At 46.8% G+C, this 24,743-nt stretch overlaps 1 protein-coding gene across 2 annotated transcripts; it reads left to right on the top strand.

The window, feature by feature from the left end:
- Positions 1 to 3,732: 3,732 nt before the first annotated feature.
- On the top strand, positions 3,733 to 16,016 carry LOC123413656 (monodehydroascorbate reductase 5, chlorplastic). 2 transcript variants are annotated; one of them, XM_045106596.1, is made up of 18 exons: positions 3,733 to 3,895; positions 3,987 to 4,176; positions 4,299 to 4,398; positions 4,738 to 4,815; positions 5,155 to 5,226; positions 5,329 to 5,447; positions 5,731 to 5,815; positions 5,966 to 6,055; positions 6,165 to 6,266; positions 6,358 to 6,447; positions 7,257 to 7,337; positions 14,448 to 14,519; positions 14,594 to 14,688; positions 14,765 to 14,853; positions 14,953 to 15,015; positions 15,098 to 15,141; positions 15,463 to 15,544; positions 15,747 to 16,016. In XM_045106596.1, the coding sequence occupies exons 1-18, from the start codon at positions 3,886 to 3,888 to the stop codon at positions 15,776 to 15,778; spliced, it is 1,494 nt and encodes a 497-aa protein (XP_044962531.1). In that variant the 5' UTR covers positions 3,733 to 3,885; the 3' UTR covers positions 15,779 to 16,016. The 2 variants fall into 2 exon arrangements, with proteins under 2 accessions (XP_044962531.1, XP_044962530.1); XM_045106595.1 differs by having other exon boundaries at positions 3,736 to 3,895; positions 15,463 to 16,016.
- The last annotated feature ends 8,727 nt before the right edge of the window (positions 16,017 to 24,743 follow it).

Below are 24,743 nucleotides of genomic sequence, written 5' to 3'. Positions count from 1 at the left end.
CACCGCCTTCAAGGGCACCACTAGTGGAATCACAACATCTCGCATTGTGTGAGGGCGTGAGGAGAATACGGTGGTCCTAGTGGATTCTTGTGGAGCATTGTTCCTCCATACCACTCCAACAGAAACGTACTTCCCCTCAAAGGGAAGGAACTTCGGTAACACATCCTTGTCTCCATCAGCTCCACTTGTGGTCACTTCTTACCTTTACTTTGTGCAAGTATTATTGTGTTTTTTCCTTTCCTTGCTTGCTAGTGTTGTTGTTTTTAGTATCATATAGGTTGATCACCTAGTTGCATATCTAGACAACATTTGTGTTGCTAATCCCCGATTTTATCAAAATAGCTAAAAATTAGTAGTTGCCTAGTCATCCATCTAGTCAACTATATTGATCCTTTCACCTATGATGATAGAAAAAAGAGGCCAAAAAAGATTGGCCAAAAAAAGAGAGAGAATAAAGAGAGAAGGGGCATCATTACCATCCTTTACCACTATCATGCTTCAACGTAGCACCGTGTTTTTCAAATAGAGAGTCCTCATGCTTAGTCACTTTCATATACTAGTGTAAATCAATATAGAACTTATCTTTCATATTCCATCTACGTGCTTCCTCAAATGCCTGAGTTCTAAATGAGCATGAAAGTTAGATGCATACCCACTTAGTTTCAGTAAAGAGATTTCATACACGTATAGCTCCAATGCATCAAAATTTGCATGGCAATCTCTACTCCGCACATCGATGTCAATTGAAAGGCATATCCATATACTAACGATCCACCTAGTTGATGCGAGACTTTCTCACACTTTTATCTTCCTTTTATCAATCCCTACCATGAGTCTATTCCACCCAAAGTGCTGAAAGTCCATGATTCACGCTCAGGTATTGAGTGAATTTGAAAAAAGCTGAAGCGCGTAAAAAGATACGAGTCAAGTGCTTGGTTAGGCACTCGGCTGATCATGATTTATGCTTTTTATTAGACAGATGGAGTTATGCCACTGCTTACATGGTCAAATGAGTAGGGTATAACGTTCTTTAGTGTTGTTATTTTTTAAATACAATGATTATTTGATGATATTCATCTATATTATCATTTCAATATTTATGAAGTCACCGTTTCTTAAAATTTACACCCAAAATATTACATTATAGACATGTTAGGTAGCATTCAACAACGAAAGTTATGTTTTTATATTCACCTACTTCAGGACGAGCATGAATTAAGCTTGGGGATGCTCATATGTCTCCAACGCATCTCTAATTTTTTATTGTTTCATGCTATTATTTTATTAATCTTGTATGCTTTATACATCATTTTATATTATTTTTGGAAACTAACCTATTAACCAAGTACCTAGTTTAGTTGTTGTTTTGTGCGTGTTTTTGGCTTTTCAGGAAATCGGTACTAAATGGATTCCAAACACGACGACATTTTTCTAAAGCAAAAGAAGACCTGGAAGCTTCAAAGGGTGACCAAACGCCGCACAAGGAAGCGACAAGGGCAGGGGTGTGTCCTGGGGCTAGGGTGCACTCTCCCCCTTGTGACTTCCTTGTGGGTCCTTTGCATCGCCTTCTCTGGCATATAAATTCTCATATATCCCCAAAACCCTAGGGGACCATCCGAAACAAATTTTTTGCTGCCGCAAGTCTCTGTTCTCTCGTGATCCCATCTGGAGGCCTTTTTCAGTACTCTGTCGGAGGGGGAATCCACCACGGAGGCCATCTTCATCAACCTTTCTGCCTCCCCAATGATGTGTGAGTAGTTCTACTAGGACCTACGAGTCCATAGCTATAGCTAGACGACTCTCTTTCTCTCGTTTGATCTTCAATACAATGATCTCCTCGGAGACCTATTCAATGTAATCTTTGGAGTGTGTTTATTGGGATCCGATGAATTGTGAATTTAGTTCAGATTATTTAGTAAAAGTAATTAATCAAATCTAAGATTTATTATGTATGATTTCATATAGCTATGTATGCTTTTCGATTTATAGGTTTCCTTTGACCAAGTAGATGAGTATATCTTTAGAGGAACTGATGCATAGTAGTATCCTCACTCTCTATCAGGAGAAGTAACGAGACACGTATTTGTATTATTGTTACTGAGGATACAACGATGAGTCTAAACATATTATTTGGTCTTACTTTATCTACATTATGTCATCTTACTTCAAGCATTAATGTGTTTGTTACGAACTTAATACCATACATGCATGTTGGATAGTAGTCGATTGCTTAAGTAATAGTAGTAGGCGTCACTAAGTTTAACAGTCTACTTATCAGACGTAATGCCTATGTATTGATCATGCCATGAATAACATCATAATTATTTGTTTTTCTATCAATTCTCAAAAGTAATTTATGCACCCACCGCTATTATGCTCATGAGAAAGATGTCATTAGTGAACAGTATGGCCCCCGAGTCTATTCACCTATTATATATTTCAACAACATATAAAAATAATTTTTACAACTTATTATCCTTTCATTTATATTTATCTATCCTATACCATCAGATTTAGTCCTTATAATTAACGAGTGCAAGGAGCTTGACAACCCTCTTGTCCGTGTTGGATGCAAGTATGTGCTTTTGTATGTGAAGATATTATTGATTGTTTGTTTTCGTGATTTCCTATTAGTTCAATAAAACATTGGTTCTTAAATGAGGGAAATGCTTTTCGCTATTTTACTACATCATACTTCCTCTTTAAGGAAAATCCCAACACCATCACAAGTAGAAGTGCGTCGATGCGCGACATTAGAGTGGATTATTTGACCGACGAGCCTGCTTAATGACGACATACGGACAAACGGGGCTTTGAACGAGCGTGATAGATATCTGCCCCGTCCCATCCAGTAACACGTCTTCAGCATTAAACAAACGCATACATCGGGGACGCGTCGCGAGCGGCTCCCTCGACCGACGCTTCGCTTCAGCGGAGCCAATGAGAGTTCACACCTTCTCTAGACCGACGTCAATATCGAGCGGCCGCTCTTCAACAACATGAATGTGTGCAACTCGTACTAGATCTGGCCAAACGGGCCGTGTAACCGGGCCGGCCCGACAGTCTGCATGCGTGGCACGACACGGGCCCGACCCGGCACGAAGCACGCCTCGTGCCGTTCCTGGGTCAAAATCAACCCCAAAACAACCCAATATGTCAAAATCGTCCCAAATAATAGCAAATTAGGCCGAAATCGGTTCAAATAACGGCCTAAAATACTAAAATTCTAGCAGGCCAGTGGGCGTGGCGTGCCGACGGGCCGGTCCGTATAGCCCTCGTGCCGTGCTTGGGCCTGGATCCTGGACACGTGGGCCGGCACGTCACGACCCTTTAATAAACGTGTCTCGACGGGCCGTGCCAGGCCGTTTGGCCAGGTATGACTGGTACCGGGTTAAGTGGTGCGGGAAAGATGGGTGAGGGATTGATGGGGTGTACGTGGTTAAAAACGGACGTGGCAACGGTTCAGACATCCGCAAAATCCCTACATTTGTTAGGGTTTGTAGAAGAAAATGTGTCCGAACCGGTTTGCAAATTGATGCATGAGCCTGTTAGATGATACAACAAGGTCGGACAGTTGCATACGAATTGAGTGCCAACGTTGGAGAGACATCACACGCAATTACACATTCTTTGTGTCAAAGAGTGGCATCACACGCAATTAACACATTCCAGGAGGGCCTCGGCGGAAGACGAGAGTACACGTGGACCGTCTTCTCTCCCCACTCCGTCCGTCCGTCTGCCCGTTCGTCGTCGCCGCCCCGCCCCTTGGCCTGCCGCAACGGCCAGCGTCCCTTTGAGAGGGATCCTCCCCTACCATTAAAATATTTACTCTCCCTCTCTCTCCTATAAGGCCAGGCCAGGCACCGCCGCCTGCGGGGAGAGGCTATGACTTCAGGTTCTCGTCGCGACCCCGCAGCTCCCCCCAAACCATTTTGAGTTCTGATTCGCCGCCCGTTGGTTTGTTTTTCCCTTGGAGGTGGCTCTAGCTCTCCGGCGAAAGGCGGCGCAGATGGCTTCCACGGCGGCAGCGGCGGTGGCGTCGGGGACGGGGTGCTACTCGCAGACGTCCTGGGCGCTGCGACGCCTTGGCGGAGGCGGCACCCTCGCATCGGCGGCCACCCGCAGGAGGAACTTCTCGGTCTCCGCGGCAGCCGGCTTCGACAACCAAAACCGCGAGTGGGTGCTCTCTCCCTCTTAGCCCCCTAGGCTAGGCTCTCCTGATCTGAGTCTGTCTGCTTCAGTCCTTGTCCTCTGTCAAGCCTGTCCCTACTCACGGTTCATGTATCGACCGCCTGCAGGTACGTGATCGTGGGCGGCGGGAACGCGGCGGGCTACGCGGCCAGGACGTTCGTCGAGCATGGCATGGCCGAGGGCCGCCTCTGCATCGTCTCCAAAGAGGTAATGCCCATCGCGCATCAGTTAATTATTACAATTACACAAGTCGATTGTTCATTGTTATTCCCTGTCCGACGCATAATTTTGCTCTGTTGTTTTCTAGTAATTGCTATTCCTTCCGTTCACTATTGTAAGATGTTCTAACTTTTTTTCTGAATCAGATGCATATACACATGTTTTAGTGTGTTTGTTCACTCATTTCAGTTCATATATAGTCCATATTGAAATATACAAAACATCTTATAATATAAGGACGTACTAGAAACTACTAGTGCTTCCACATTTTTCTTTTGAGCCTATATGTCTGTTAATTTCTGATGGTGTGTGCTTATTGTGGTGCAGGCTGTTCCACCATACGAGCGACCGGCACTGACCAAAGGCTATCTGTTTCCCCCAGAAAAGAAGCCGGCACGCCTACCTGTAAGTACCTGTGACAATTTAACAATAGGAAGCAGCAGACAGTAGTGATGGTCCGTTGATTTGGGACTACCAAACTGTTTAGCCTCTTTCTCTGCTGAGCATTCTTGTGACATAATAATGGACATAAATTTAGTTAAGTTATCCCCGTGTCATTTGTTTGGACTTGAGTGAAATCTGCTTCAATATGTAAACATTACACTGTCATCATAGTTGCTATCTGTGAATCAGCGTTCTTTTAGCTGGTACTGTACATTGGTGCCCTGCACACTTCAGCATCAAGATAAAATCTGCAAATGCAGGCATGCAGCCATTAAAACTCCAATATTTCTCTTGTGGCAGGGATTCCATACCTGTGTTGGATCTGGTGGCCAGAGGCAGACTGCCGAGTGGTACAAGGAGAATGGCATAGAGGTAGTTATGAACTTCTGATGCTACTGTTCTTTTTTTAGTTTAGTGTGTTACATAATAATACAAGAATCCCCTTGGTCTGAAACCATTTCTCCTTCCTGAAAGGTGCTGTATGAGGATCCAGTTGAAGCATTTGATGGCAAAACACAGACCTTGAAAACTTCATCAGGGAAAATTCTGAAGTATGGGTCACTTATCATTTCTACTGGTTGTGCAGCTGCAAGGTATATCACAATCCATTATGCATACACGGGCAATGGTTTTAATGTGGAAAACCAGATTGTAATATCCTTACCAAGTTACCATGATTACCAGTTCCTGCTATAACTTTGCGCTCCTAAGAGGCAGGTTAAATAAAATTCCCACGCTTTTGCAATGATGCAGCAAACTGAACAGTGTCTATTGATTGTATACATGAAGTAGATGTAGAAGCCTTGTACGTTTCATATGGTTTTCATGAATTTCATCATTGCTTGTTCGTGCTTGTAATATTGGTGCTTGTTTCAGATTACCTGAGAAGATTGGAGGAAACTTACCTGGAGTTCACTATATACGTGACGTTGCTGATGCTGATTCTCTAGTATCTTCATTGGTATGTTCAGTACAAAAATAACGATAGATGTTACTCATGTACTAAAATAGGTTTCTCTCGTGCGATATGGCACAGTGATCTAAAATTATTCCTTTCGTATATTCACACTTTTTATTTTCTGCTGAACTGATATTTGGGTTAATTTGGTAGGGAAAATCAAAGAAAATTGTTGTTATTGGTGGGGGCTATATTGGCATGGAGGTAGCTGCTGCAGCTTGTGGCTGGAATCTTGACACAACTGTAACGGCACTATCTTACTTTGTTCAGTTCTGATATATCTAAATCATGTTTTTCTTCTCTTTATGCATTGCAATTGTCAGTTGTATAACTAAAGTTGCTTTGTATATAGATAATATTCCCAGAAGACCACATAATGCCAAGATTATTTACGCCTTCGCTTGCTAAGAAGTATGAGGAACTGTATGAGCAAAATGGTGTCAAATTCGTAAAGGTGACAGAGTTCCACCAATCCGTTAACATCATTCGTTTATCTTGATTTTTCATACTATATCTTGTTGAATGTGTATATTTATGGTATCCAGGGAGGTCTCATCAGCAAACTTGATGCTGGTTCTGATGGAAGGGTGTCTTCGGCTATACTTAAAGATGGTTCTGTTGTTGAAGCTGATACAGTTACTATCTTTGTTTTCTCAACATGTTCTTATACCAAAATCCTAAGCCATGAAAATCATCAAGATTCCTGCATTTGACCTACTGCTGGCCTTGGCCTTATTAAGAGCACCCGTTATATTAGAACATTTAATGAAAAGATCATGACCACTTAAATCCTCTTGATATTATGTTTGAAAGGCATTTGATAATAACCAACTTATCTTTGAAACCCTGTTAGTAGAAAGCATGTAGACAACCTAATCCCTCAGAAGTAAAGTAGAGCCTATGATAGGTCTGCTATCCTGCTGCATTTTGTGGTTAGCTAATAAGCTAGACCAACAAGCAAAGTCCTAAATTTTGGAAACAAGTAAGTTCTGCTGTGTGATGGGTAGAAAATGCCTAGTTTTCAGTATGGAGGTTTCATGGTAATGCTGATGGTGGTGGCTCAGTGGAGGGGTAGAGAGGGGGAGAATGAGGAAGTCTTTTAAATCTTTGATTAGGAAACCAACTTGATTTCTCAAGAATCAGACTCGGTATTGTTCTTGCTGTCTGCAAACTAATCTACTCGGAAACCCTGCTGCTCGTCGTTGGAAATTGTTGGCGCCAGCCTCTGTTTGGTGAACTGTAGTATTAGCCCAAAATACGTGTCGGGATCAAATGTCTGCCGAGGCAGCAGAAGTTAAATGCAGTTTATGATCTTATCACTAGGAGAATCAGCTAATATTTATTATATTTGATGGTTTATCCGCTGATGTACATATTCTTAAACTGCTGAAACCGTATGGATTCATACCATGAGATCTTATGTTGACATTACATTGTAATGCAGGTTATTGTTGGTATAGGAGCAAAACCATCTGTCAGCCCCTTCGAAGCTGTGGGAGTTAACAACGAAGTTGGTGGAATAGAGGTTTGTTCCATCCAGAAGTTACTGAATCTTATTTGATTCGGCTATACTCTGCAGTATGATGTATGCTAGTAGCATGGGTCATTATTGTTCTCTATTGGCCACCAAGTTGTGGTTTTACCCTCTCTAGTTTTTTCGAGAAAACGCAGAGATGTGCGTTTCTTTGTATTGAAAAGAGGGAATGTCAGTCTCATAGGAGACGATTACAGCAGGTTACAAGTAGTTTAATGGACATCCCAGGATGGGGGCAAGACTACCCTAAGCCCCTTGTCCCCGGCTCTAGCCCAACACCTCATCTCATCTTTGATCCCATCCGAGAGCTCGGAGAGCGACGGAGTGGCATGATCAAATACACACGCATTCCTATGTTTCCAGATCATCCATGGAACTAGCAGCGTGGTGGACCTCAGCGCCTTGCGGAGCGATGGTGGTGTTGCATCTCGTGCCCTAATCCACCAATCCTGAATGGAGATATCCTGCTCCGGCGTGGGGGCTGGTAAGCGCAGCCAGGAAAGAGCCTCGTGCCAGGCTTGCCGCGCGAAGGGGCAGGCCAGCAGCAGGTGGTGGATGGTCTCTGGCTCTTGGTCGCAAAGTAGGCAGCGGGCGTGATGTGGGAGACCGCGGCGAGCAAGTCTGTCCGCGGTCCAACATCGGTCCAGGTTCACTAGCCAGTGGAAGAACTTGACCTTCGGCGGAGCCCATCCCTTCCAGATTAACTGCCAGGAATGGCAAGTGAGGGATCCGTGGAAGGTTGCCTGATAGCAGGATCGCGTCGAGTATTCTCCATTAGCAGTCCATTTCCAGACAAGCTTGTCTGGCTCAGCGGACAAGGTGGTGTGCGTGACGCGCTGCCATGTCGTCAGGTATTGGCCAATCTCTTGCAGCCCCACGACGCCGCGGATGTCTCGGGCCCAGGCATTGCCGGCGAGGCCTTCCGCCACCGTCCGCACCCTTCTCCTGTTCTTGGGGATGCATAGGTACAGCAGGGGTGCTAGCTCGCGAATCGACTGCCCGTGCAGCCACCGGTCTTCCCAGAACAGCGCCGTGTGGCCATCACCTAGCACCATGAAGGTGGAGGCGTAGAAGAGGCCGAGCTCCTCACGGGAGAACTGCAGGTCCAGGCCTTGCCGGGCTCTGTCAGCGTCCGTCCTAGATAACCAGAGCCACCGCAGTTGGAGCGCTAGCCCTGTGCGCTCTAGATCTCGGATGCCCAGCCCTCCAAGCGCGAGAGGCCGACTGACCGTGCGCCAGTTAACGTGACAGTGTCCTCCCTGAGCAGCCGCGCGGCCAGCCCGAAGGAAGCCGCGCTGGATCTTCTCTAGTTGCTTCAGGGTCTTCTTCGGGGGCGCCAGGGCAAGCATCTGGTGGATTGGGATCGCCCTGAGGACCGATTTGACCAATGCCAGCCTCCCAGCTTTGTTCATGAGCCATGCTTTCCATGTCGGGAGGCGGCCGGCCACAGAATCGACGAGCGGCTGCATCTGAGCCACAGTGGGTCGTCTTGTAGTGAACGGTATGCCCAGGTAGGTGATGGGCAAGTTTGCCGCCTGGCAGCCCAGCGCCTCCAGCAAGGCAGCACTATCCTCGTCGCCATGCAGGGTCGTGGCCGAGCTCTTGCCATAGTTGACCTGCAAGCCCGACGCGGCCTCGAAAATGCCTAGGATGCCCTTCACCGCGAGCACCTCATCCATCTCAGCATGGCAAAACAGCATCACGTCGTCGGCGTATAATGAGACGGCCGGAACAATACGGTGGGGGTGCAGCCGCCGAAGTATGCCGGTCTGGAGCGCCCGATGCATGAGGCGGCCAAGCGCGTCGACGGCGAGAACAAATAGCTGTGGCGATGTGGAGTCCCCTTGGCGCAGCCCGCGGCGGTGCCAAATCGGGGGGCCAGGCACGCCATTGAGCATGACCCGCGTGCTGGACGAGGATAGGAGGATGGCTAGCCACTCCCTGAACCTGTCCCCGAACCCATATTGGCGCAACATCTCGAAGAGGAACGGCCAAGATATGGAGTCGAAAGCCCGCATGAGATCGAGCTTGAGCATGATGCACGGTGCGCCCAGGTGATGAAGCATCCGGAGAGACTGCCGAACGAGCATGAAGTTGTCGTGGAGGGAGCGTCCGGCAATGAATGCGTTCTGGTTGCGGCTGACTAGGCTATCCAGCTTGGGGGCGATGCGCAACGACAGAACCTTCGCGAATAACTTGGCCATAATGTGGATCAAGCAAATAGGCCGGTAGCCACCCAGCTTTTGTGCATCCGCGCGCTTTGGCAGCAGGGTCAGGAGGGCTTGGTTGAGCTTACCAAACCCTCTCCCACGAATCAGGAATAGCTGCTCGAAGACATCCAGGATGTCCTGCCTGATAATGCCCCAACAGGCCCGCAAGAACTTTGCGGTGAACCCGTCTAGCCCTGGTGCCTTGTGCGCCGGCATGCGCCGCACCGCAGCCCATATCTCCTCAGGGGTGAAGGGCGCATCCAGGCTGCTAAGGTCGCCGGCCGTGACGAGCTGCTCGAGATCCAGTGTGTGCTCTCGGTCCACGGCGGTGCCCAGCAGCCCGTCGAAGTGCGCGAATGCCGCTTGGGCCATCTCCTCATGATCGCATAGCACATGCCCGTCAACTAGGAGGCTATGCACACGGTTCTTCTGGCGCCTGAACGTACACTGCCTGTGGAAGAAGCTCGTGTTGGCGTCGCCCTCGGCCAGGAAGGAGATGCGGGCGCGCTGCCGCGCGATGGTGCGCTCAAGGGAGGCCAGCCCAAGGTACGCCACCTTGAGCTGCTTGCACAGCCAGTCCTCTGCTGGAGAGAGCAGGCGGCTCTCCATCGCGTGGTCGAAGCGGGCGATCAGCTCGCGGGATATGGCCAATTTGTCCCGGACATTGCCCGTGGACCTAGCACTCCAGCTCGTAAGGGCGCGGGCAGTAGCCTGCAGACGTCGAACCAACCGCTGGAAGGGGTCGGGGTCATGCACGGAGCTCCAGGCCGTGGCGACCGTGTCGTGAAATCCATCAAGGCGGAGCCAGAAAGCCTCGAAAGCCTCGAAGCGGAAGCGTCTGTGGGCCGTGGGCATGGGGGAGCAATCCAGCAGCAGGGGGCAATGATCAGACACGACAGATGCAAGGCATCGGAGGTGGCACTCCCCGTGGTAATCCTCCCAATCCATGGTGCAGAGAACTCGATCGAGGTGCACAAGCGTCGGCGGAGACTGCTCATTAGACCAAGTGAAGCGGCGCCCATTTAGGTATACCTCCTTCAGGGCAAGATCGTTGATGGCGCGGCGGAACCTTCCCATCATGTGGCGGTTCAGGGTACCGGAGCTCTTGTCCGCGTCACGGTAGATGAGGTTAAAATCGCCGCATAGCATCCAAGGACCTGGGCAAGCAGCCCGGATGTCCCGCAGCTCTTGCAGGAACAGTAGCTTATCGGGGTCACTTTGGGGGCCATACACCGTGGTTAGCCACCACGGGGCACCGCTGGGCGCGCACACTTTAACCGTGATCGCATTTTGGGTGAATAGGGAGTCGGAGATGGTGACAGCCCTACTCTTCCAAGCGATGAGAATACCGCCGTGGGTGCCGTCGGCTGGGAGATAGGTAGAGCCATCGAACTCGGACCCAAGGATGTCTAGCACGATCGACGAGCAGACCAATGCCATTTTAGTTTTCTGGAGGCATACAATGGATGCACGAGTGGTACATATCAGCGAGCGGATAGCACAGCGCCTAGCGCGCGAGTTCAAGCCCCCGACATTCCAAACCGCTATCTGGGGTCATGGATACATAAGCAAGAGGTCGACTACAGGCACCACCAGCCTAGCGCTCGCAGGCCATGGCATCACCAGCCGGCAGTGACAGGCCTGCAGGGACCGTTCGGTCGACCAGAGCGGCGATGGCATGCAGCGCCGGGAGCTTGATCGGCGTGGCGAACATGTCGTCATATGCTTTCATCTCGACGGGGGTGATCTGCTGATTCGCGCTGACAATCCCGAGGGTGCGGAGAATCTGAACCACAACCCTTCTGTCTGTACTGAGGGGCGCGGGGCCCGGAGCGACGACGGCGGCGGAGCGTCCCCTCCTGGGATTGAAGTTGAGGGGGGGCTGCTGGCGTTTCCCAGGGGATGGCAGCATCGCATCTAGTTGCTTGGTGGCTGCCGATAAGAAGGCACCCAGCGTCCATGTCTGCCCGGTGGCTTCGCAGGGACGGCGTCTCTGCAGGGTGATCGGTGGCGAGGCGAAGCGCCCTGGCATCGGAGTCTGCGCCTGGTTGCTGACGGGACACGACCCAGGGTTCGGATGGCATATAGGCCTTGGCAGGATGGAGATATGGCCGCGGCCGCGGGGCGGATCCACGCCTGGCCCCTGCTGTGGTTGCGCGTCCATGGACAGCACAGACCGAACAACAAGCGAACCATCGGGCGTGGGAAATCCTCCGGCCGTGTGGGCATCTGCAGGCGTGGCCCCAGTGACCAGGGGGTCCTTGGCCACGGTCCCAGCAACAGCGGCGTCGCGTCAGCCACCACCCCAGAGGGTTTGATCCTATCGGCATCCGAGGGCGCTGGCGCGGTGACAACTGCCGCAGGCCCTACATCAAGAGAGCTGGCTAGTAGGGACGGGGTGGCGTCAGCTATGCTGGCGGGGGGTGAAGATGCGCGTCCCGCCCTCTCCTCGAAGGCGCGCGAGAGGAGCCGCGGAGGTTGGTCAAGGAAGGTCTTTGGCGGTGCAGCAGCGGCAGAGGAGGAAAGCGGCTCATTTTGTCCCGACCGGGGCGCAGGCGGTGCAGCGGCCGACCTCACGCGCTGCTTGGCGGGGCCCAGGCGCAGCAGGCAACGATCCCGACAGGGCATAGGATCAGCCGCTGCAGGAGTGGGTCCGTCCGTATCTGCCTCGGTCGTGCGCGACGTCGACGCCCCAGCCGCATCACGGCCGCGAGCAGCGAACGGGGGGGCGCCAACTGTCCTGATGCGAACGGCCGGGCCGTCCTCCACGCATGGAGTTGCCACTTTGCGCGATGGGCCCGTCGGCAAAGCCGCTTTGGGCCTCACGACGTGCGCCTGCTGCTTTCCTTTTCTGACGCCGTGACGGGGGCGTGCTGGGCCCTGCTGACCAGGCCAGGTCAGCATGCTAGCCCGCTGGGGGCACAGCCCTTGCCGCGGCGCGGCCGTGTACGGCCAGGGAACCATCGCGCCGGCGCCGTCTGAACGGCCGGAGCGACCATGGGCGTGCGCAAGCAACGCAAGCGCGTCCACTGCCATGCCATCAGCCCGTCCGTTCTGTGCCTAGGCCGTACGACGGCGTTTGCGGCCATGCCGGCGGGCGTGCCCGTGCCCAGGGCCAGGACCATGACCATGCCCCTTGCTGGGGCCATGTCGCCCGTCTGCGCCACCGTCCTCGCCGTCTCCGGCACTCCCGCAGCGTCCTGGGCGACGGCCGGAACAGCCCTGATCAACTCCGCCTTGGTGAGAGCAATGGAGACGGGGAAGGTGAGCGTTCTGATGGCTGGTGCCTCCGACGGGACACGGCCGGGCAGCTGCTCAATGATCTCCAGGGTGGCGGCGCGCCGGATGTCGGCCGGGTCGTGCGCGCGCCCGGTGATGCGGAAGACGGCCATGTCCTCGCGGGAGCGCGTGCGGGGGTGCGGGCGATCGATCCAGCAGCTGCCGCCCAGCACGTGCTCCGCCGTGGAGAGCAGCCAGGCGTGGGCGGGGATGCCGCGGAGCTCTAGCTCGACACGGTACTCGAGCTCGCCGGCGCCGGCGTGGGCAAGCTTGCACCAGGGCCAGAGGGACAGCGCAAAGCGCGACGAGCTGATGAAGTGCTCGCCGCGGAACCGTCTCATGGTTGCCAGGGAGGAGAAAAGGATCAGGAAGTCCTCCGGGCGATGCTGATGGACCGAGAAGTCTCCCTCCTCCAGCTCCAGGGAAGACAGAATGAGCTCGGACACCTCGACCAGGGACACAGATGGCCGGGTGCCCCTGACGGTGGCCACCATCGCGCGGCCGAGCACTAGCTCCGCCTCGTCCATTTCTTCTGTCTGGGCCAGGAACGCGTGGGCGGGGGCATCATCGAGCGGGCGATTCCGCGGCAGGGGAGGAGCCACAGCGGGAAGGATTGGGGCGGGCAGGCGCGTCGTTGGGGGAGACGCCCTGGCAGGGGCACCGCGGGAAGGCCTGGGCTGCTGGTCCACGGTGGCGTGCGGGGAGCGCTGGGGCGCGGCCCCGGCCGCCGACCACCGCAGTCGCGGGAAGCGTGGCCGGAGGCGAGGCAGCGGCGGCATCGGATGTCGTTCGGACAGTCCCTGACGCAGTGGCGGTGATCAAGGCACCGGAAGCAGAGGCCCGCGAGCTCCTCAGGGGAGGGGCTGCGGCGGCGCGCAGGCGAAGGCGAGGCCGGCGCGACACGACGCTGGCGACGGGGCCGTTCTCTGCGGCGAGCCTGCTGGAAGCCGTCGGCGTCAAGCACTGGGCCGCCCGAGACGCGGTGCACCTCCGAGCGGGGGCCGAGACGCTCCTTAGCGGGGGGACGAGCTGCAGGCGGAAGGCGGCCGGAAGCGAGGGCGGCCGGCGGCGCGGCAGCGGCCGACGGGGTGCGGGCGACGTCTCTGTACGAGCGCGCCGAGGACTCGCTCTCCGAACTCGACCAGCGGTCCCCGTAGGAAACACGCTCGCCGGAGAGGGTCTCGCGGTGGTCGACAGGGTCAGCCCCCACCGGAGCCATGGCGCGGGGGAGGAGGGCCGCGGGGGAGGTTCGGCCGGCGGGGACGGCGTTGGCGGCGCGGCGCTGCAGTTAGGCTAGCGGGGTGCGGAGGCGGAGAGCAGGGCGGAGCGGAGCGGAGAGCCATACACACCTACCCTCTCTAGTTGCTTGAAGGTTTAAGGGACTGCTTGCTTTGTTATTTTATATCTGTAGTAGTGATAAGATTAGGTATATTTTATTAATTATAACAATGCATATAGTAAATTAGATGATTTTTCCAGTTAGACCTTATTGATATCAACTTACTGATTTGGCTTTGTTACCTCTACTGTCATTACACATTCCTTGTAAAAGATGTGCTGCTGTCTTAATCTTTTTTTCATCCTTAGTTGACCTGTTGGTTCTTCTTTGTAGGTTGATTCCATGTTTAGAACAAGTATACCTAGCATCTTTGCTATCGGAGATGTGGCAGCTTTTCCGCTCAAGGTAGATTTCTGTGCATTTATCTCAAATAAGGAAATGTTGGATCCCAGAATATAACTCTGTGAGCTTTTCTACAGATGTATGATAGAATAGCTCGAGTGGAGCATGTGGATCATGCTAGAAAGTCTGCACAACATTGTATAGAAACACTCTTAACATCCCAGGCAAAAGCGTAAGTTAATGGTTATAAGGTGTAATCTATCAGTTTACCGACTGGTGCTGTGCTTGATTTGCCACCTATGATGTAGGTATGACTACCTTCCGTATTTCTATTCTCGAGTTTTTGAGTATGAAGGAAGCTCCAGGAAAATTTGGTGGCAATTCTATGGAGATAATGGTACGGTTGTCTCTTTCCAGTTTCTACCTCATAATGTTGATCCTTGTTATTGAACATCAATAATCACAAAATCTGTATCCTCTTTTGTTCACTACGCAGTTGGTGAAACAATTGAAGTAGGGAACTTTGATCCTAAGATAGCTACCTTCTGGATTGACTCTGGTAATTGGTTGTTTTCAATATTTATCATTACTCTCAGTTGGACTTCTTTTATACCCAATCTTCACCTTGTTATAACTTGCAGATAGTCGATTGAAGGGTGTTTTCCTTGAGAGTGGAACCTCAGAGGTAATAAAATGCGGACAGCACCTTCAACATCGCAATATCTTCTTGCCACTTCCACTGAACTTCATACCGATATAGTAGCTATTTAAATGAAAGCACATACTATCTTGCCATGACCCTTGTTCACACACACACACACACAAACTTGCGATGACCTTTTCCGTGTGAAAAGAGTTTATTAATCAGTGCAAGTTACAATCATGTTAAATAATTGGGAGGACAAAAATCCGTAGACCAAAGAGTTTGCAATTTCTATTGTATTTCATTTCTGGACTTCATTTGTAAGAACCATTCTGAATTCCTAACATCTCTGCAATATTTCAGGAATTCTCGCTTCTTCCACAGATCGCAAGATCACAGCCCATTGTAGACAAAGCTAAGCTCAAGAGTGCAACTTCAGTCGAAGATGCATTAGAGATTGCGAGAAGCTCTCTTTAGTCTGTTTTTTTCTATTTAACTAGTTGTCAACACATATGGCCTCTTGGTTTGGGACTGCAGCTTCTTTTGAAAAGTCAGGACTACGATGAAAATAATGCGGCCAGAGTATCTGTTTTATGCGGGGCCCATTGTAGACAAAGCTAAGCTCAAGAGTGCAACTTCAGTCGAAGATGCATTAGAGATTGCGAGAAGCTCTCTTTAGTCTGTTTTTTTCTATTTAACTAGTTGTCAACACATATGGCCTCTTGGTTTGGGACTGCAGCTTCTTTTGAAAAGTCAGGACTACGATGAAAATAATGCGGCCAGAGTATCTGTTTTATGCGGGGTTTGTAGTTTTCTTAGATGCCCCTCGGCTGCCATTTTCTAGCTTGGATTAACTTTGACCACCCATTGGGTTGAGGATATGATTGAATGGGAATATTTTTTTTCGCGAGTTTGAACATTGGGTGGTATAAACTATAGGCACACTAATAGAACTTATGATCACCTGCCATTTTCTAGCTAACAATAAACTTTGACCACCCATTGAGGGGTTGAGGAGGATAATGATGGCATGGAAACATTTATTTTGCAGTTTGCAGTTTGAACATTGGTTACCATATGGTAATTAAAGAAACTTGTGTTCATTTTGATCGATGCAGCAACAAAATTGGCTAAATCATGTACTGTATCTTATTCATGTACTATTACTGTGAGTTCCCACAAGAATTCATTGGTTACCATATGCTAATTAAAGAAACTTATGTTCATTTTGATCGATTGAAGGAAGCAGCTCTTGGAAAACTTTCGTAAAGTCTATCTACTGTTTCTCCTGAAATACACACAAGAATTCTCTTGGTGCTGTCATCCAATTTGCCATCACAAGAATTCTGAATATGTTGGAAGTGGAAATGTTAGTCAGCACGTGGATATCAACAATGTGCCATCCTTGCCATGCAGTAGTCAGTTGTCTATACAGATGCAAATTTGTGACACTTGGGGTGGGCTACCCTTTCCCTGCTTAATTCAACCGACTATTGACATTTCATCTCACCTGGTTAGAACACAAGGGCTGTACACATTTGCATCCCCTTTTTCTATGTAGGTTTGATTGGGGTACAATAATTTCATTCTCATGCCCATATTTCTCACGGTCACAAAAAACCTATCCATACCTTATCCATAAGGTGCAAAACCATGTCCGTGTCCATACCCAACGGGTATTCATGCTCATCGGTTACCCATTGGATTGCATCAACGCAATGATGAAGGGCGGCAGTGAAGACATCAACAAGTGTTTTCTATGGTTGGGGAATTGACGATCGGGAGTCACGACATGACTAGATCAACACATCCTAGCGAAGTGAACTATCCTATTGAGCTAATGAAAAAAAATGGCACAAAGATCAACACGAGCTAGACTTAGATGTATCAAGCCTGGTACAACTGGGAGAGTGTGAGCAAGGAGATGGATATGGACTTTGATCTTGTCGATTCAGACTTCATCTTACTTACGAATACCCGTTAGCTTAGGGTTTGTAACACATATGACCCACCTATAAAATAATAGAATAGGGTTCGAGCATACCATGAAGAAAAAGATATCCCAGGACTAGTCGGATAGGGTTCGAACAGTATCCATAGACACCAAAAGTGTATCCATACCTAAAATTACCATCTTTATCCTTTGTCCATAGTGCCACGGTATGGCAATAGGGACCAAGGTAGCCTTAGTAAATAGAACAAGGAACAATATTTAGATGATCAAGAGTAGTCTTAGCAAATAGAACAAGGAAGAATATTTACATGATCATTCGACGACATTTTTCACCCATTATCTTTTTTTAGAAGAGAAACAACACAAGTTCTATTAAATCCGATTTATCTTAAAAAACGGATACGAAGATAAAAACAATTAAACAACACATCATCATCTACGAAAGATTTGTTGCCCACACACAAACTTACCGGCACTCTATTCGGGGGCCACTACTATTTAAGAGCTTGGAGAGCAACACCAATCCAATCATCCCGCATACAAAGCTAAACAAGGAAAACACCCTTACCTTCAGCCATATTTGATGCAAGTGTTGCCGACCATTCGAGTATTCTTCTACCAACCAATAAAATGTTGTTGCCCAAGAAAGCGACCGGGATAATATTGTTTGAAATTTTCCAGCTGGTGCCACCATTTGACACGCGGAGCAATAGGTTTGATCTTTAAATCCATGAGATGACACCTTGCAAGTTTCCCTCCCAACAAACACACACACGCGCACGCGTACACATGCGCACACGTGCACACACACACACAACATCGATAGGATGAGGTAGGAAATAATAACCTTGTGTGATGGCGTGAGAAAAAACCTAGTTGTTTTCTTACATGGGTTTGGAGCCTCTTTCTTGTAGTCTCATGGTGCCCTTAACAAAGCTTAGTCTCTTTTTACGTGGGTTTGGTGTCTCTTTGTCGTGTACTTTTGACACGATTAATAAACAATAGTCGCTTTTTATATGGATTGGACGTAGGTATGCAAGCGGACAGTGTTTGATAACCCACAAGTATAGAGGATCACAACACTCTTTGAGGATAGTACTTCATCCAATTTATTGATTCAACACAAGGAAGTCAAATAATATTTATGAGCCTTAGCAGTTGAGTTATCAATTTAACCACACCTTGAAAGCTAAATATCTGTAACAAAGTATATAGTAGCACAATAATAAGACAGTTTGATAGTATCGGTAACAGTAGCAATAGAAACAGTAACAACGACAGTAGCATTTTTATAGTGATTGTAACAACAACACCAACAATGGATCAACGATGGATATTTTTATATAGATGGAATTCATCATGTAACAGTCACAACCTAGAGCGATGCATAACAGCTCCAATTCATTGATATAATATAGGCATGTATTTCGCATATAGTCATACATTCTTATAATAAGAACTTGCATGTCATCTTTTGTCCCACCCTCCCGTGGCAGTGGGGTCCATAAGAAAATCTAAGGGATACTAATGCCTTCTTTTAACAGAGAACCGGAACAAAGCATTAACACATAGTGAATACATGAACTCCTCATACTACGTTCATTATCGGAGGGGGTCCCAATTGTTGTCACCTTGCGGTCTATGGATCATAACACATCGTAGGTGCATACAAATTGCAAGATAGGATCCAAAACTCAAATATATTCACGAAAACACAAATGGTTCAGATCAGAAATCATGGCACTCGGCCCCTACTAACAAGCATTAATCATAACAAAGTCATGGAAACATCATTCTCATAACATAGTGGATACTAGGGATCAAGCCCTAACAAATTGACTCAATTACATGATAAATCTCATCCAACTCCATCACTGTCCAGCAAGCCTATGAAGAAATTACTCACTCCCGGTGGTGAGCATCATGGAACTGTTGATGAAGAAGGTAGATGATGACAATGGCGACATATCCTCCTCTTCCAAGCCCCTAATGGACTCCAAAACAACCCACCTGATGAAGAACATGAGGTGGCGGCGGCTTCTTATCGTAAAACACGAGAAAAAAAATTCTCTCTTATTTTTTCTAGGGAAGACGGAGTATATAAGCTTGGAATTAGGTCAGACGAACACCCGTGGGCCCCACAAGACATCAGGGCGTGACCTAGGGGGTGGGCTCGCCGTATTGTCTTGTGGAGAATAGGTGCCCCCCTCTGGTGGATCTTCGTTCCAATATTTTTTATTTATTCAATAAGAAACTTTTTGCAAAATTTTGTACGATTCCAAGAACTTTTATTTTCTGCACAAAAACAACACACATGTAATTATACTGAAAACAATGTCAGTTCGGGTTAGTTTCTCAAATGATACAAATTAGAGTCCAAAATACGATGGAAATGTATCAACTCCCCCAAGCATAACTCATTGTCTTGTGCTCAAGCAATTTAATTGATAAACTAAAAGTGATAAAGAAAAACTTTTACAAACTCTTTTGTTTTTGTTGCTGTATATAAACTTAACTAGTAATCAAGTTTTCAATGAAGATCATGAACTAACGATATGAATGATAACATTTAGAGCTCACTTTACTCCTATCAATAACATAATCAACTAGCAAACAATAGTAACATAATTCAAATCCCAACACTTTATCAAAATAATCATGATATAATAGGTAGCATGGTATCTCTCTAGACCTTTCTGAGACCGCAAAACGTAAATGCAGAGCACCTCTCAAGTTCAAGCATCGACTAAACATTGTAACTGAGGGTAGAAGAGTTCGAGTCATGCTCATTTCTAACATTAACTAGACTCAATGCATAAAAATGATAATAGTTCTCTCAGGATTGGTGCTTTTAAGCGAGAAGACGATGACTCAAATAAGAAAAGGAAAATAACATGAAAGTAAAAGAATGTCCCTTCGCAGAGGGAAGCGACGTTTTATAGAGGTGCGAGAGCTCAAGGTTTTAAAAAAGAGATGAATTTATTTGGGTGGTGTGCTTTTCCTATCAACTTCACAACAAATGATTTCAATATCTTCCATGTAAACACATTAATAGTGGTTCCCAAGCAGAATGACATTTTTACTCCCCCTTTCCACCATACAGACACATTCCATGGCTAGCCAATTCGTGAGGTGCCCTCCGAACAATCATCTTTCTAGGGGATCTTTTTTTGTTAATTATTATTATTATATGGGAATGTGCATCCTTTCTACCAGCCTCTCTCGTGTAGGATGAGTGAATAAATTCTCTTCATGAGAATAACCCCCTTACCATGGAAGATATCAACCGCCCCATTACTCCATGAGCGGTACGATGATACGTCCCAAATATATCTACTTTTCCAAATAATTTCACTCTTGTTTTGGACTCTAATTTGCATGATTTGAATGAAACTAACCTGGACTGATGTTATTTTCAATAGAACTACCATGGTGTAATTTTTATGCAGACATAAAAGTTCTCAGATTGGGCTAAAAATTTACAGAGAATACTTACATAATATATAAAAAATACTTGCGAAGAGACCTATTGGAGGGGACCTGCCCAGGAGCCACGAGCTGAGAGGGCGCGCCCTACTCCAGGGTGCGCTCTGTGAGGTCATGTGCCCCTCGAGCCTGTGAGGTTGCCCTAATTATAACTCCATAAGTATAGTGTTGTAGAGAAAATAAAATCAAGGATAAACTTTCATTGCATTTTACGATACAGAGCTTCCGCCACCTCGTGTTCTTCCCTAGGAGGGCTGATCTGGAGTCCGTTTGGAGCTCCGGAGAGGGGGATCATCGTCGTCATCATCACCAACCTTTCTCCATCAACAATTCCATGATGTTTACCACCGTGAGTGAGTAATTCCTTCGTAGGTTTGCTAGATGACGATGTGGTTGGGAGATATTTGTCATGTAATCGAATCAATTTGTTAGGTCTTGATCCCTAGTATCCACTATGTTCTAAGATCGATGTTGTTATGACTTTGCTATGGTTAATGCTTGTCATTAGGGACCGAGTGCCATGATTTCGTATTTGAACCTATTTTTTCTATGAATATGAGATTGTTTTTTATCCGATCTTGCAAGTTATATGCACCCATTATGTGTTATGAGCCATAGACCCTGAAGTATGAGGAGTTCATGTATTCACCATGTGTTAATGCTTTGTTCTAGTTCTCTATTAAAAGGAGGCCTTAATATCCCTTAGTTTCCCTTTGGACCCCGCTACAACGGGAGGGCAGGACAAAAGATGTCATGCAAGTTCTTATTATAAACATGTATGACTATATACAAAATACATGCCTACATTACATTGTTGAATTGGAGCTAGTTCTGTGTCGCTCTAGGTTGTGACTGTTACACGATGAATGACATCCAACACAAATATCCATCGCTGATCCAATGCCTACGCTATTCTCGTATTAATCTTGGCTAAGTTACTATTGTTGCTGCTGTTACAAACATCACAAACTATCACTATACTGTTCTTGTTACTATTGCTACTATGCCACTAAACACTTTGTTGCACAAACATATTCTAGGCGTTGCTTAATTGACAACTCAATTGCTAAGATTCATAAATATTCTTTGGCTTCCATTGTGTCGGATCAATAAATTTGGTTGAAATACTACCCTCAAAGACTATTGTGACCCCCTATACTTGTGGGTAGGGGTGGGACTAGGAATTGAAGACTGTGTATTCAAATCTTATAATTTTTTTGGAAGCCTATAGCCTTCCTTTTGACGTGTATGACCGATTATAGCAACATATTGTACTAGTTATAAAATATATAAAAGATATCACATAATGTATTATATTCATAAAAATCATAACTTGTATTGTTTAAAATATAGAAGTAAAAATTGTTCAACATAAAATGGCGAAATCTAAGATTTATAGGGTTAGAAAACAACAAATGATAATAAACCTTAGAAATTGCAGGATAACTTTGCGGTCCATGATGCTTTGAAAATGAGTAATGATGCCCTCATCCTTAACTTGGAAGAAGAATTTCCTTTCAATGAGTGTGACCAAGCTATCAAATCATTAGTACCCATATTCCTTCCTCTTCATGTTTTACACCTAAAAAGTAAAATTCTTCAAGTTTTTGAGTACTAGTCATTATACATAATGATAACTGTAACACATATGCAAACATTCTCACATTACAAACTCGAATAAAAATAGCAAATTCTCATGTCTAAACAAATCATAATTGACTACAAACAAGTATTTAATTTCACTATAACTAATTAGAAAGACAAGTGGTCAAACTTAATTATAGGAGCTCCTGTGCCCCTGTCTATACTACAGGCTACAACAATGCAGCTGCCTGCTTGACAGCGAGAACAAAACCGTGTGTGTACTCCGCACTTATAAATTAATTCAGTTGGACTAAGAATCACCATGAGAGAGATATCTCAATTTTAGAAATCAAAGGATTAATACTTCTAATTAGCATCTATGCCTTCAATAGATCAATTTTATGGCTTTGAAATTGAATCGATTCGGCCCGCCGCTCGCTGACATCTTGAAGGATCATAAGTTCATAACATAAGTGAGGGAGGGAGCGAGGTATGAATTCGTCACGATGGTGCACCATGCCCATGCACAGTCTTCAGTCAGGTGAGGCGATGGTAACAACCCTGGTGAGCCGGCGACGAAGTGGTCCGTCGGCTCGTGCGGGAATAAAACTATCGATATGTGCATGAGGGGATGGGAGCCTAGTGCTAGTTCTATGGTTTGTTCTTTCCTCTGATCAATCGATGGTTTTTTGGGGAGATGATGGCACGTTTGTGTTTTTTGAGAAATTGATGGTGCATTCTTGTGGGGCTACTTGACCAAGTGAAGGACTCGCTAGAAAGAGAGGTTGGGCTATCGGGCCAACCGACTAGTAGTGCACTGGTGGTGGACGTGTTCTCAATTTCATTTTTCCTTATACATAACAATGTATATACTGCATATACCTAGTTCTTTGCCCAAAATAATGGGTATTCAGCTAAATACCCTTGCATTGAAGTGGGAACAACCCTGCTTGTGGGTTATCATGACATTTTTGTGCCGTCGTTGTCGGGGAGCATAGCTCGATTTATCGAGTTCACTTGGGATATCTATTGTTCGTTATGAATAAACTGAAAGACTCCGAAACTAGGATCCTACCCTCTAAGACGAGGGGAGGTAAGGAACTGCCATCTAGCTCCACACTTGATTCACCTTCTATTTTAGGTAAGCTTGCGACACCTCCACCTGCTATTCAATCTAATATGTCGCAAGTGATTGATGATACTACTTCTGTTATTGATGAAACTCATAATGATGCTACTACTATGCTAGATGAAACTAAAACTGTGCCACTAAGTGAATTTCTTGATGCTCATATTGCTAGATCTAAAGAAATTGAAAATGCAAAAACTGATGAAAACTCTTATTCACCTATTATGCCTAGCCCCCTATGATGTATACTACATAACTTTATTCTTGTAGACGTTGTTGGGCCTCCAAGTGCAGAGTTTTACAGGACAACAACAAACTTCCCTCAAGTGGATGACCTAAGATTTATCAATCCATGGTAGGTGTAGGATGAAGATGGTCGCTCTCAAACAACCCTGCAATCAAATACAAGAAATCTCTTGTGTCCCCAACACACCCAATACAATGGTAAATTGTATGGAGCACTAGTTCAACAAAGAGCTGGTGATACAAGTGCGATATGGATGGTAGAAATAGGCTTTTGTAATATGAAAATATAAAAACAACAAGGTAACAAGTAGTAAACAACAAGCAAAACGATATATCAATGCTTGGAAACAAGGCTTAGGGTTCATACTTTCACTAGTGCAATCTTTCAGCGGTGCTAATATAACTGAATCATATAACCATCCCTCAGTGTGCACAAAGAATCACTCCAAAGTTCAAATCCAACGGAGAACATAAGATGAAATTGTTGTAGGTAGTAAAACCACATTTAAGTTATCCTTTCTGATCAATCCATTGAGCCATCCCTATAAGTTTTTTGAAATATGCCCTAGAGGCAATAATAAAGTGGTTATTATTATATTTCCTTGTTCATGATAATCGTTTATTATCCATGCTAGAATTGTATTGACTGGAAACTCAAATACATGCGTGGATACATAGAGAACACACTGTCCCTATTGAGCCTCTAAAGGACTAGCTCGTTGATCAAAGTCAAGGTTTCCTGGCCATAGACATGAGTTGACATTTGATAACGGGATCACATCATTAGGAGAATGATGTGATGGACAAGACCCAAACTATGAACGTAGCATATGATTGTGTCAGTTTATTGCTATTGTTTTCTGCATGTCAAGTATCTGTTCCTATGACCATGAGATCATGCAACTCCTAGACACCGAAGGAATGCCTTGTGTTTATCAAATGTCACAACATAACTAGGTGACTATAAAGGTGGTCTATAGGTGTCTCCGAGGGTGTCTATTGGGTTGGAATGGATCGAGACTAGGATTTGCCGCTCCGTATGATGGAGAGGTATCTCTAAGGCCCACTCGGTAATACAACATCACAAGTGCAAGCAATGTGACTAACGATTTAGTCACGTGATCTTGTATTACATAACGAGTAAAGAGACTTGCCAGTAACGAGATTGAACTAGGTATGCAGATACCAACGATCGAATCTCGGGAAAGTAACATACCGATGGAAAAAGGGAATAACATACGGGAT

This window comes from Hordeum vulgare, chromosome 7H, assembly GCF_904849725.1.
Source record: "Hordeum vulgare subsp. vulgare chromosome 7H, MorexV3_pseudomolecules_assembly, whole genome shotgun sequence".
Lineage (NCBI taxonomy): Eukaryota > Viridiplantae > Streptophyta > Magnoliopsida > Poales > Poaceae > Hordeum > Hordeum vulgare.
Note: the sequence above shows the minus strand (reverse complement) of the source record. Positions and strands in the feature narration are given on the sequence as shown.